The sequence below is a fragment of the Spinacia oleracea genome, chromosome 1 (genome assembly GCF_020520425.1).
Source record: "Spinacia oleracea cultivar Varoflay chromosome 1, BTI_SOV_V1, whole genome shotgun sequence".
NCBI lineage: Eukaryota > Viridiplantae > Streptophyta > Magnoliopsida > Caryophyllales > Amaranthaceae > Spinacia > Spinacia oleracea.
This window is the reverse complement of record NC_079487.1, coordinates 43,208,648-43,221,273: the sequence shown is the minus strand read 5'-3', so window position 1 is coordinate 43,221,273 and position 12,626 is coordinate 43,208,648. Positions and strand designations below refer to the sequence as shown.

General features: G+C 38.6%; 1 protein-coding gene across 2 annotated transcripts; it reads right to left on the bottom strand.

Moving 5' to 3' along the window:
* Positions 1-2,665: 2,665 nt before the first annotated feature.
* Positions 2,666-11,275, bottom strand: LOC110804702 (calmodulin binding protein PICBP). Of its 2 annotated transcripts, none has more exons than XM_022010314.2 (6): positions 10,427-11,275; positions 9,622-10,293; positions 8,149-9,460; positions 6,816-8,045; positions 5,407-6,690; positions 2,666-5,301 (listed from the first exon to the last, which is right to left on the bottom strand). In XM_022010314.2, the coding sequence occupies exons 1-6, from the start codon at positions 11,273-11,275 to the stop codon at positions 2,834-2,836; spliced, it is 7,815 nt and encodes a 2,604-aa protein (XP_021866006.2). In that variant the 3' UTR covers positions 2,666-2,833. The 2 variants fall into 2 exon arrangements, with proteins under 2 accessions (XP_021866006.2, XP_021866007.2); XM_022010315.2 differs by having other exon boundaries at positions 9,622-10,290.
* Positions 11,276-12,626: the final 1,351 nt, after the last annotated feature.

Below are 12,626 nucleotides of genomic sequence, written 5' to 3'. Positions count from 1 at the left end.
TATAGTATCATTAAATTGTCATGCATTTAAGTATTTTTGGTAATGCATTTAGTACTTACCATTTATTATTTCTTTTTTTAACCTTCCTTAGTTTTGTTGAGTGATTTTCTTCAATATTGCTTAAAGATCCAATAATTCCCAAAATACATCACTTTCTAACTTATTTCCCTCCATACCGTCCACGCTAGTATGGAAGAAAGATTTTTTTTTCTTTTCAGTTCAACTTAGAACTGCCAATTGAAATGTCGATTTTGTTTTAAAAAAAACGCCATTTGAATTGGCGGTTCAATGGTATAAACCGCGAACTCAAATGGTGGTTTGCTTTAAAACAAAACCGCGCAGTTTTATAAGTAAAAAAGTAACGTATTTTGGAAATTTACGAATCTTCAAGCATTATTGAAGGAAATCGCTCAACTTTGTTTCTTTTTGCAAATCTATCTATCTATTACTATATACTAAAATAGACACAGGAATGACACGTGTCAATTCCTGGTGCAATTTTTTCACGCCAAAAACCACTTTCCCAAAAAAAGTGTATCTGTTTGATTTTATTTTTATTCTCTATCTTTTTTTTATAAACTATGTATGTATGGAAACAAAATTTAGTTTATAAATAATGGCAATAATAGATACGATGTAATAATAATTATTCTAAATTGATAATATTTTAATCAAATCGCTATATTAATAATGGAAAATATATCACTCAATATTTTGGTCAAATTACCATATTAGCATTTTAAATTTGCATATTAGATAAATATATTTAAATGAATATGTTAAAAATGTTATAACTGTGCAGTAGTTTGACAGATATTGAGTTAAATATTTTGTGATAAAAATTAATCAAAATCCGTGCGTGCACGGGATCTAATCTAGTGTCAAAATAAAAAATACTTCGTATAACCGACTATGCAACTGTCAGTTCCAATTCAACCAGGTTCCCGCCTAATTTCTGCTCTCTCCCACTCGCCGCCCTAATCCAAATTCCAGACCCCTCTCTCTCTCTCTGCATTGATCCACCTCCAAAAGCAGCTTGTAGGTAAGAAAATTTTACTTATTTCCCCAATTTGTTTTCTTAACTTTTGGGAATTTAGGGCTTTGTTTAATTTATCTAATTCAATTGTGATTTGTGTTCATGAATGCGTTCTAGCGAATATTTCTAATTATGATCTGCGGGGCGATTAATATGAACTAGAAAAGCGAAATCTTTATTTAACTTAATTTTTGCGCAATTTTAATGTTAATAATCTGAGCTTAACGAATGTAGGATTGTTTCAATTTTAATGTGATAATGATAACGATGATTGGAATTATAAGTGGCTGATTTTTCTGCTTCAAGTGTGAGAATTCAGATCGAGATAGAATAATGATTGTTCCAGTATGGAACTGGGGGAGCCCTGCCTGGTGATGTTGCCCTGTCAGACAGAACGAACGTAAGCTAACCTCGGGGGTTTAACCGAGGAAACCCCCTCCGATGCCTAAGTCAGCAAATGAGATAATGCTCTAGAGAGAGAAAGTAGAGAGGGTTAAGAATTGTACTTGTATTGAACGTGTCGGCAAATGAATGGGGACGGCAGTATTTATAGGCGTACTATTCAGTACTTTGGCCTATTCAGATGTTGCCGCGTGTACGCTAGTGATGTACTTGTTGTTTGTCCTTTTGCTTAACGACATATCTATGTTGTCGTCTAGCAGGTCGTTGCCCCGCAGACCTAAGGGTCTGCGCGGTTCTTGAGGACTTGTGGTACTTTCAATAGGTACTACCTGCGGTTGCTTTGCTTGATCTGTCTTATCAGATGTCCGATGGTCTGCTGTGACATGGATGATCTGCTAGGTTACTTCTACTCCGTACAATGATATTAGGTTGATGAAACCTCGAGAAATTGGATTATGGTATTCTGTTAGGAAATAGGATCAGTAGTCTACCGAATATTTCTAATTATTCTGTCATGTATCATCGACTCTTTCCCTAATTTCAAGATGTTTGTTGAATGTTGACAAGCTATTGCAAACTATGTGACTCTTAACAATTTTGCCACTTTTGGACTTTACATTGACAAGGGTCATCCAGGCCCTTGGAAGTTGAAAGTTGTTTCTGTGAATTGGAACTATGCGGCGTAATACCTGGATGTGTTTTCCCTTAACACGTGAGATAAAGGAACTAAAACTGAATTTAGCACTCTCATATTTTCATGAAATCGCAAACCGCGTTTGCAAATATGACGATGGTAGAGGTGGCTCCTTCAGAGATTCAGTCATGGAGTAGAACTCAAACAATTCCATATTGTTTGATGTTTCCTCTCAAAAGTATCATAGTAAACAAATAGCTGCAGTCAGAATGAGAACTGGAAATGGTTAAATAATTTTCAGAGAAGCTTGTTAGATTAGGAGGAATTGGTTGTAGTTTGTTATTCTTTAGTGGCAGAGGCAGAAAGTTGTATTGCTTAAATAGCACATTGCAGAAGCTACCAAAAGCGTCAAAGACTTGTTCAATAGAAGTCCGTAGTAAGAGCTCTTAGGATTGATACTATGGGCACCCTTTAGTGGGTTCAATAAGCAGTTCGAAAGTTAAGCTTTCTCCACTTTCTCTCGTCTCTTTCTAATATGATGTAGAGTTGGGGAGAAGGGTCGCATAAGTTATCACGGTGGTCTGTGTATATCGTTACTTAAGTGTACTTCAAAATAGTGAAATACACATCATTAGCTGAATAAATACATAATGTAATAGCACTGAACAATAATAGACAAAACCCAATGTCATTAACTTAACTGTACAACTCTGCTGATACCTGTGAAAAGAAACTTATGTACTATGTTGATATGTTTACTTTTATGAGACCAATTTTTTGCCTCTCCAGCTGTTAACGGGTTCAGGCTGCGAACCAACTGTCTCAAAAGCTTGAACAAGAAGTGCTACTCTTTGTTTCTTTGCAGGAGCAAGGTTTCCTATAACTTTCTGAAGTGCATTATCAAGCATCCCTTCCTCCCAACTTGCCTTTTTACTGGTTGAAATTTGACGCAAAGAAGGGTTACCTTCTTGTGAGTGAGGTGATTGAGAAAGGTCTTGAGCCTGCTGTGCTTTAAGTTTTCGCATTTTGTTCATTGCTTTGACAAATCTTTTACACAGAACAACTTTGGAAAGTGTGCTATAGCTGTTGGGTAAATTTTCTCTTGATGATGTTTTCTCTTCCTCTAGAGTTGCAACACTATGAAGTGATGTTGAAGCGCTTGCAATTTCTGTGTCAACGGGTGAGCGCTCTTTGACATCTCCATTGTTCTGACTGTAGACTCCTTGCTCTGAAGTTGTGCTACTGGTCATTGATTCTGCGTCACAAATTTGGTCCTGGAGAAGTAGGATTTCTTCTACTGCTTCCTCTACCAGCTTAATAGCTTCATTTTCTTCGAACTCAAAGCTTGTTGGAGTTTGAACACCCATATCCCTGCAACTTTTGACTCTAGAAGAAGGCTCAGACGAATCGTCTGTTTTCCTTTCTGCTACTTTAGTGCTACTGCTTCCCCCTTCTGCATTTGCATTGATTTCAGTTGTTTCTGGGACTTCATTTTTCTCCAACATATCAGTTGAGACATGCTGCAGTATTAGGCCCCATAGGCCGGTAGATATTTCTGAGGATCTACTACTTTTTGCGCTGTAATTCCCCTCATCTTCCGATTCTATAGGTCGTGGAGGCTTCTTTGCAAGTTTAGAAGCAAAAAGAGTATTCCCAACCTCTAGTTCACCAATTGAAGTTATCTCCTCAACCTGAGCACCTATTTCATCCCTAAAATTGGTTATTTCCTCCTGTGAAGAACAAAGCTGAGAAGAATCGTCTGTTTTCCTTTCTGATACCTTAGTGCTACTGCTGCCCCCCTCTGCATTTGCATTGATTTCAACTGTTTCTGGGGCTTCACTTTTCTCCAACATATCAGTTGAGACATGCTGCAGTATTAGGCCCCATAGGCCTGTAGATTTTTCTGAGAATCTACTATGTTGTACACTATAATTCCACTCATCTTGCGATTCTACAGGTTGTGGAAGCTTTTTTGCAAGTTTAGATGCTAAAACGGTATTCCCAACCTTTAGTTCACCAATTGAAGTTATCTCCTCCACCTGAGCACCTATTTCATTCCTAGATTTTGTTCTTTCTTCCAGTGAAACTCCTGGTGCATCTTTACCATACATTTCTGTTACGTCTTTACATGTATCTGAGGGAATTCTGATTGCATCAGATGTTGCTGCAGTAATATTACAAGGATCACCACTTCTCCAACTTTGTCCGTCCGACACATATTCTTTGGTTAAGCCAGGACTTCTGTCCTCATGGAATTCCTGTAGAACCCTTTCTGTGACTACTTTCGGGCTGGAAATTGGCGATCTATCTAGCTTGAGGTCAAAGCCACAAGGAAATTTTGAGTTCTGTGATGAATCTGTTGATACTGTATCCTCCTTTTCCTTTGTATCTCCTTCTGAGGAAATAGTATCAGGAAATTCTGTTTTAAAGTAACAGAGTCCTTTTTCCCTTCCCTCTGGATCTGGGTTGACTCTTTCAAAGGCTTCAACCAACAAGGATACTCTTTTTTGTTGTACCGGAGCAAGTCCAGAAATAACTTTCTGCAACACATTATCAAGCATCCATTCATCCATCCCTTTCCTCTCACCCAGTGCACAAGTCTTCAATTGAGCGTTTGTAGCTACTGAATCAGAATTTAAGGCTCTCCCAGTTTGTGGGTTGAACTTCTGGGTCTTCTCCATTGCTTTTATAAATTTGTTGCAGATAATTATTTTTCTGAGCTTGCTGTAGCCCCTGAATAGACTTCTCTTAGGATTTCCCTCTACAAATTCTCTTTCACCTTCTTCTGAATCAGCTGTTCTATAGCTGGAAGTTAATTCATCTTCGACCTCTAGTGGCGCATCAAGGATATCAGTGATGGCCTCTCTTACCAGCTTAATGGCATCATTCTCAGTAAGTTCACTTGTTACACTGCTTCCATCACTATCATCAGCATCTACATCAGCATTTGTCTCAAATGATTCTCCACCTCTGTTCACTTGGTCCTCTCTGGTCAGTCTCTCAGACAGCTTGCTGCCAGCTTCAGCAGCACCAACGGATTTGGCATGTTGATATATCAGGTGCCACATACCGGAATTCTTCCGCTTGTCACAAAAAATGCCTTCGGCTTTGTTAGCCTTGTTTTCCTGCTCGAATTCATTAGCATGTTGAAACGTTTCATGTATGGGATTGACATCAGTCTCCTCCTTTCTCACTGTTAGTATGCACAACGGGTCACTGTTTGGAGAACCTGCAAAAGCCACGACAAGAACAAATGGGAATTTGTGCTTCTGTGTCTAGTTTGTTTCTATCATATACAAGGACATAGATGCTACTAACAGGATACCGGCTTTACCTTTTGAGCTGGGTTGATGACGAATGTTCAAATTGGAGTCATCTGAATCAAGAATTTTGGGGGATAACTGTTCCCTCAGGTTTGAGAATTTTATGCTGTGATCTTCTTGCGCACTTTTGTCTAATGTAGAACCGTTACCGAGCATGTCCAGTCTATCATTATGCATTGGACGAATGTCGTCATCATAAGACGTGGAACTATCATGCTTAGACTCAGGAATTCCTTTTTCGTCTGCCGCATTTTCTGATATAGTATCAGGTTTTGTCAGATATCCAATGTTTTTTTGCTCTGGAACTGTTTCAAATGCTTCAACAAGTAGTGCCACTTTTCTCTGCTGATCAGGAGCTAGGTTAGAAAGAACCTTCCTAAGTGCATAATCAAGCATCCATTCTTCATCATTTTTCCTTTCATTGATGCTTAAATGCCTTAGGTAAACTCTTTCTTCTTCTGAGGCCACCTCTGGAGACAGGTATCGTGGTTTACGTGGGCTGATCTTTCTAAGTCGTTCCATAGCCTTGATGAATTTGGTAGTTACAATAGCTTTTTTCAGCTTGCTTAAGCTCTTTGACATTTTCGTGTGGCCTTTGTTTGCTTCATTTGGTTCTGCTTTCTGTTGGAGTGGGTCACTTGCTTTCTCCACTTCTTTTATCTTTTGTTCTGGCTCTGAATTTCTCTGCTTTTCTACTCTCTCCCCTTCAGAGTTTTCTTGTGTGGAAGCTAGAGCAGTTGTGTTACAAAGTATTTTAGCACTATCAGCACCTCTGCCATGGTCTTGACTGGGTCGTTGGTCAGATTTCTGCTTGTGACATTTTAGGATTGCATCGATTGCTTCCTTTACTAGATTTATGGCAGCCGACTGATCAAAGACTCCATTTTGATTATCTTCGTCTACCTTGGATTTCTTCAGTTCAGTACTCTGGGTTGAATCTGAATCATTAATTGTTTGGAATGTGTTTGTGTCATCACCTTGTTCCTCGTCTTTGACTTCTTGCTTTCCAGCTGTTGTTGCTTCATTTGAGAGGACATGTTGGTGTATCAGGTTCCACATGCTTGTGTACTTTCTTTTGTCTGAGAGGATAGTGGCCATATTCCCATCAGGCCTGACCTCAGAATTGCCAGTTGGAAATGGGGAAGGAAATTCAAAATTTGTCCCAGTTCCTTCATCCTGGATACTAAGTTTTTCAGGTGTGCCAACCTTAGAAACTATTCTTGAACTGTCTTCAGACGATTCGGGAGTTGATTTAGATATTGCAATCTCATTTGTCTGCTGTGGAATTATGTCATCTGGAATTTCAGGGCACATATTGAACAATTGATAAGATTAGAATAACAATTATTTGATGGTGCAGTATGTTCATTATCTTTCATAGTTGGTTGTTTGAGTTCCTTACAAACAGAAATTGATTTACCTGCTAAACTTCTCGGTTGATTATGATGTTCCTGCAGACTTCTTTCTAAAAAAGCATCTCCGGAGGGTAGTGGGATGCCATTATCTTGCTTCTGAGGAACCTGTTCAACAGATATGGATCTTTTCTGCTGAGACTCGAGATAGCATTCTTTCACTTCGTTTGTAGAGGTGGCTAAGACGCTGTCTTTTGAAGGATAGCAACTAATTCTCTTCTCTCTCTGCTCAGGGTGCACTGTCTCAAATGCTTCTACAAGAAGTGCCACTCTTCTTTGCTGATCTGGATCCAACTTGGAGATCACCTGTTTAAGTGCATAATCAAGCATCCATTCCTCACCCTTTTTCTTTCCGTCCATGCTTCGATGCCTCAAATAAACTCTTTCTTCCCCTGAGGTTGTCTCTGAATGCAGATTCTGTGATTTTCGTGGACTACTCTTCGTCAGCCTCTCCATTGCTTTGATGAACCTGGTAGTTGCAATCGCTTTTTTCAGCTTGCTCAAGCTGTTGGACATTTTTCTTTGAGGTGTCTTCAATTCATCAGATTCCACTTGTTGTTGGACTGGGAGACTTGTATTCTTCACATGATGCAGCTTTTCTTCTAGGTCTATGTAGGCATGCTTTTCCAACTCCGCACTCTTTCCCCCTTCTATGGAATTTTCTTCTGTGGCAGGTGTAGGAGTTGAAATGTATAGATCTCTAGCATCATCAGCAGCCTTTTGATGGTCTGGAATAGACTGTAAATGAGGTGGTTGGTCATAGCGTTTTAGAATTGCACTGAGGGCTTCCTTAACCAGCTTTATTGCAGCTGATTGGTCAAGTTCAGAATTTTCAGAAGCTTCTTTTTGGTTATCATGATCTTCCTTTTGATCCATATTGTAACTACCTGGAATCGAGTCTTTGTCGTTTTTTTGTTGACAGTTGATCGTATCACCAAGATTTTCTTCATTGAATCCAATGGTTCCCTGCTTCTCATCAACTGACGCTTCATTTGATACATGTTGGTAGATCAGGTTCCACATACCAGTATACTGCTGTTTGTTGAAGAAAATACTGGTCATATCACCAGTCAGGCTGACTTCCGAATCCTCAGTAGGAAATTGGGATGTAAAACTCAGTGTGTTTATAGGTTCTCCATTACCCGTATTTCCATCTACAAATGTTGAGCTCTTTTCAGAAAACACTGAAGTAGAATCTGAAATGCTGGTCTCGTCTGATTCTAGCAGAATTTTGTCACCTGGAGGACATGAGACAATATAAATGTTTCTGAATGTTTATTGAGTTGATGTAGCATGTTCATATCTTCTATTAATGCACATTAACCAAACCGATTTAAATACCTGTGGTGTTTGTCTGATATTCGTTCTCTTCCCTTGAACAATTTTCCTCATTAGCAGCTTTCTGAGATACCAGGGCTCCATCATCTTTTTTTTGTAAAAACTGTTCATTAGATGATAAAGTATCTTGCACAGGTTCCAAAAATTGTTTCTTCTCAACCATCATAGGGATAGCTAACTTGCTCCCAGGAGCAGACACATGTGTCACGGCCCTGTTGCTCTTCTCTTTCTGCTCTGGGGTAAATATTTCAAATGCTTCAACAAGTTGGGTCACTCTTCTTTGCTGATCAGGATCCAGCCTAGAAATCACTTGTCTAAGCGCATTGTCGAGCATCCATTCTTCCGTATTTTTCCTTTCATTCATGCTTAGATGCCTTAGATATATGCTCTCGTTCTCTGAGGTTGGTTCAGCAGATAAGTATTGTGGTTTGCGTGGGTTTATTTTCTTCAGTCTTTCCATCGCCTTGATGAATTTTGCAGTCACAAACAATTTTCTGAGCTTGCTGAAACTCTTGGACATTTGTTTTCCTGAACTCTTCTGTTCATCTGGTTCTTTTTGTAGTGATCTTTTACCTGTTTGCTGTTGCTTTTCTGCTGATCCCTTACCCGTCACTTTTCCATCTATTTCACCACCTTTGCTGCAATTTTCTTCGATGGAGGTTGTAGGAGTTGAAATCCTCTCTCTGACAAAACTATTAGCCATTTCTTGGACTGGATTTGGCTGCTGATGAAATGACTCTGCATCATGTTGTAGGATTGCATTAAGTGCTTCTTGTACCAACTTTATGGCTGCAGTCTGTTGCAGTCCAAGTTTCTCTGTCTTTGCAACTTGGTCATCAACATCTTCCTTGAGATTGTTGCTGTTTTTACTCAGCTCCAGATTCAAGTTACTCATCTCATGGCAAGTGTGTCCATCTCCACTTTCTTTTTCATCTGCTTGAATGATATCTTGGGCCTCATTCGTTGATGCTTCACTTGAAACAAGTTGTTGATGGATCAGCTGCCACATGCTTGTATACTTCTGTTTGTCAGAGAGGATATTGATCAAATCACCACCTGGACCGACTGCAGAATCCCTACTTGCAAAATATAAAGGATCCTTGGAAGAATTCAGAGGATCTTCTTCTGCTATACTTGGATAAATTGTCCTATTTGTAGGCGCAGAATTTGGACCATCATCAGGTAATTCTGAAGGCAAACTTATAGCTGCAATGTTGAGATTCTGCTGCTGAAACTTATTGCTTGGGCAATTGTTGCAAACTCTGAAGATCTCATTTTTCTCTTGCTTATTATCATTCAATGCTTCTTGTGTTTCCTATCAAAAAGATAAATAAAATAATGTATTAAATGCAGAAGCATGTTCTCCTATTTGATCTGTCTTCAGATGGGAAACCAGATCTTATATGTTTTGTCTTAAAGTGATATATCGTATTCAAGACTGACTACTTTTGGTTTCGGATTTTTGTTGTTGCTTACCTCAGGTTCTGATGTTTCACTGGGTGTTTCTGCATGTTTCCCGTCATAGTCACGGACACTGATTTGGTCATAAGTGGAACCATGTAATGCTTCGTCATCTTTGCTCAGCTTACCATCAGTAGCCCACTGTTTTCTGGGTTTGGCATAGATTTTAATGAGAAAATCTATTCCATCCTCTTCTGCTTCCAGAGCGTTTTTTGTTGAGACATTCATTACTTCTTGGAGTGCATAACTTTCAGCAGATACTGTCTGCCTTGAGTGATCAGATTCAGCTGCACTTGTGTAATGTTCCACTTCTCCCCTATACTGGCTCTCTGACTTCTCACCTTTCTTGTTACTAAACAGTCTCCTTTTCGCAGAAATGAATTCTTTAATAGGTTGTGAAGGGGTATGGTGGCGGTGACCATGAATCGAGCAATAGCTGTACGGGCAAAGATGGAAAGATGAAGTTCCTTCAGCCTCTTGTCCCCTTGAATGAAGTTCACTGTCATCTGGGAACTCAGTTCTCTTTAGAACGGACGAACAAGTGGCGCGATCAACACCTTTCCTTGACAGTGGAGTAGCCTGAGGTCTTTTCCTTAATTTACTCCGTTTAGGCCTTAGGCTTGGAATCTTTGCTAGGATCCTTAGAGGCCTCAAACTAGATGTTCTTGTCAAACACTTGTCAGACTTCTGGCAAAATAGAACTGTACATCAGTTGTGGTAGCCAAAGTTTCCTCTAAATAAGTTATTGTTTGTTTTTCAAGTGTTCTTTTTAGTAATTAACATACAAGTACTAATTATAAAATAAGATAAGAAATGATACCATTCTTGTTTCTTGAGATCTGGTGCTTTTCATGTAACGTGGCTCGGCATTGGATACTTCTGCTTCATATGACATTAGCTCTGTTGCTCCACCACTGAGTCTGGGTTGTGGCCTCTGCTTTCCCTTTGACGATCTTATGCTCCTGAGCCTCGTCATCTTTCTCGATCTTGATCTCTCTAAGATTCCCTTTTGTTTTGCTCCCACCTTGCCACTGCTATCTTGACCATGAGAAGCACTGACATTTAGGCTTTCTGGATCAATTTCAGTATTATCCTGAAATCCCAGGATGCCAAAGTCCAACATTTCCTCTGGATTGATGCCAACATCTGGGAACTGAGAATATCTTGTTCGAATTTTCATTGATTTTTTACTAGACAGCTTCTTTGAATGCTTTAAACTAGGTACCCTCTTTAGGCTTTTCTCTGCTTTTATTCTAACAGGAATATTTACGCCTGCAGGATCAGAACATTCTTGCACTGAGACCTTGCTCAATTTCGAGGCGGACTTTGCTGATGAAGGTCTGCTATCACCATTGCTAGCAGAACTAGATTGCAGATTACCTGAACTTGTCTGCACTGACCCTTTTCTGGCACTCCAGCTAGTTGTAGCTTTCATATAATTGGGAGATGATGTACCTGAAATGGCAACAGAAGATGATCCTGATGTGCCAGTTGCATCATCTGAGGAAGACACAACACTGCGATGAAACCGCGATTTCTCCCTCCTCATTGATAACCTCAACCTATCCAGGTTTGCAACCTTAACTGACCTCACCTTCTTCAGTTTCTTTCTTGACTCTGTCCCTCCTTCCCTATAACTTTTCTGTGCCGAGAACGTTCTGATTGCCATATTTCTGCTTATGGGAATATCGCGATTTGCGGAATCAGATGAAATTTTCAACTTTCTTTGTTTAATCTACACAATATCTTGGATGATTCCATAAAACTGGTGAAATCTAGTATGGGTGTGAATGTGATTTCTAGGATTTTAAGGTAATTTTATTTGTTTCTATTTGCAAAAAAGTGATTTTATGGACTGGTGTATTTTGGAAAGAAAGAAAATCAAAGGTATTCAATGTGGGTACGTTGAAAAAAGTTGGGTATTTTTAGATGACTAATCATTCTTTGATTAGTAGGTTGAATTGTTAATTAAATGAGTAGGTTCCACTGGCCATGGCGGAGAGATGATATAGATGCTGCATTGACTTGAACAGAAAAAGGGTGGTCATTGAGTTATTGACTGGGCCTGCATTGCCGGCTTGACTTTGTATAAATTTTATCTCTAGACTTCATCTCTTGGTTGTGCCCATTCTTTTGAAAATGAGGTTTCCTTTGTTCTTTTGTCTGGTTATTCTTTCCTTTCTCCCCTCAAGAAAATATTTTTAAGGGGGAAGATGTCTGATTTTTTGTTCTTCCGCTTTATTAAGCTAGCACTCGTAACTAGTTAGACAACTAACAAGCGCTAAATATTGACATTTTTTTGTTACCTTTTTTTTTAATTTTTTAAATTTTTTTTTTTATTATTATTATTATTATTACTGTCAAACAACGGTTTCTCAGTAAAGACATTTAGGGTGTTTTGTCCCTTGTTAGTTGTCTAACTAGTGACACGACTTTTGTTTCTCAAAGCCACGTGGTTGACTGATTGCATAGTCTAGTGGGAGTGAGGCAAGACTTGTCCTCTCACTTTAATGACAATGCTTTAATTATTTTCAAAAGGTCTTGCGCGCACAAGGTGTACAATAAATTTATTGTACTCCAAGATAACTTTTCCCATTTTTTCGTAACTTTAACCTAGTTTTGATTAACTTTTATATTAGTACAAAAAAGTTGATAGAAATGATTAAATGATTAATTTTATACATTATTAGTGATTTTGAAGAAATAAGTTTTACTAAAATGAAAAAATTTATCACTTAAAAATATAAAACTTTTACCTATATAAGCTTAATTTTTAAGCATTTTGAGTTAACTTTACTTCGGTGTACAATATTTATTGTACACCCATTGTAAATAAGAATTTGTGAATTATTTTTACATAAACCTTATAGATTGGTGATGATTTTTATCGATTTAGCAACATGAGTTGAGATGATTAAGAGCAACTCCCATGATTAAGTAATGCATATTATAGCTTGTCATGAGCTTTTCAAGCTACACAATTTCAAGCTACTTGTTGCTCCAATAGGTGGCTAGTTAGT

Excerpts from the sequence above, each read along its gene's own strand:
- LOC110804702 (XM_022010314.2), bottom strand. The coding sequence starts at position 11,275 with ATGGCAATCAGAACGTTCTCGGCACAGAAAAGTTATAGGGAAGGAGGG. Across the intron at positions 9,461-9,621 it reads GTGAAACATCAGAACCTGAG|GAAACACAAGAAGCATTGAA; the intron begins GTAAGCAACAAC and ends TCTTTTTGATAG. Across the intron at positions 6,691-6,815 it reads TCAACCGAGAAGTTTAGCAG|ATGACATAATTCCACAGCAG; the intron begins GTAAATCAATTT and ends CTGAAATTCCAG.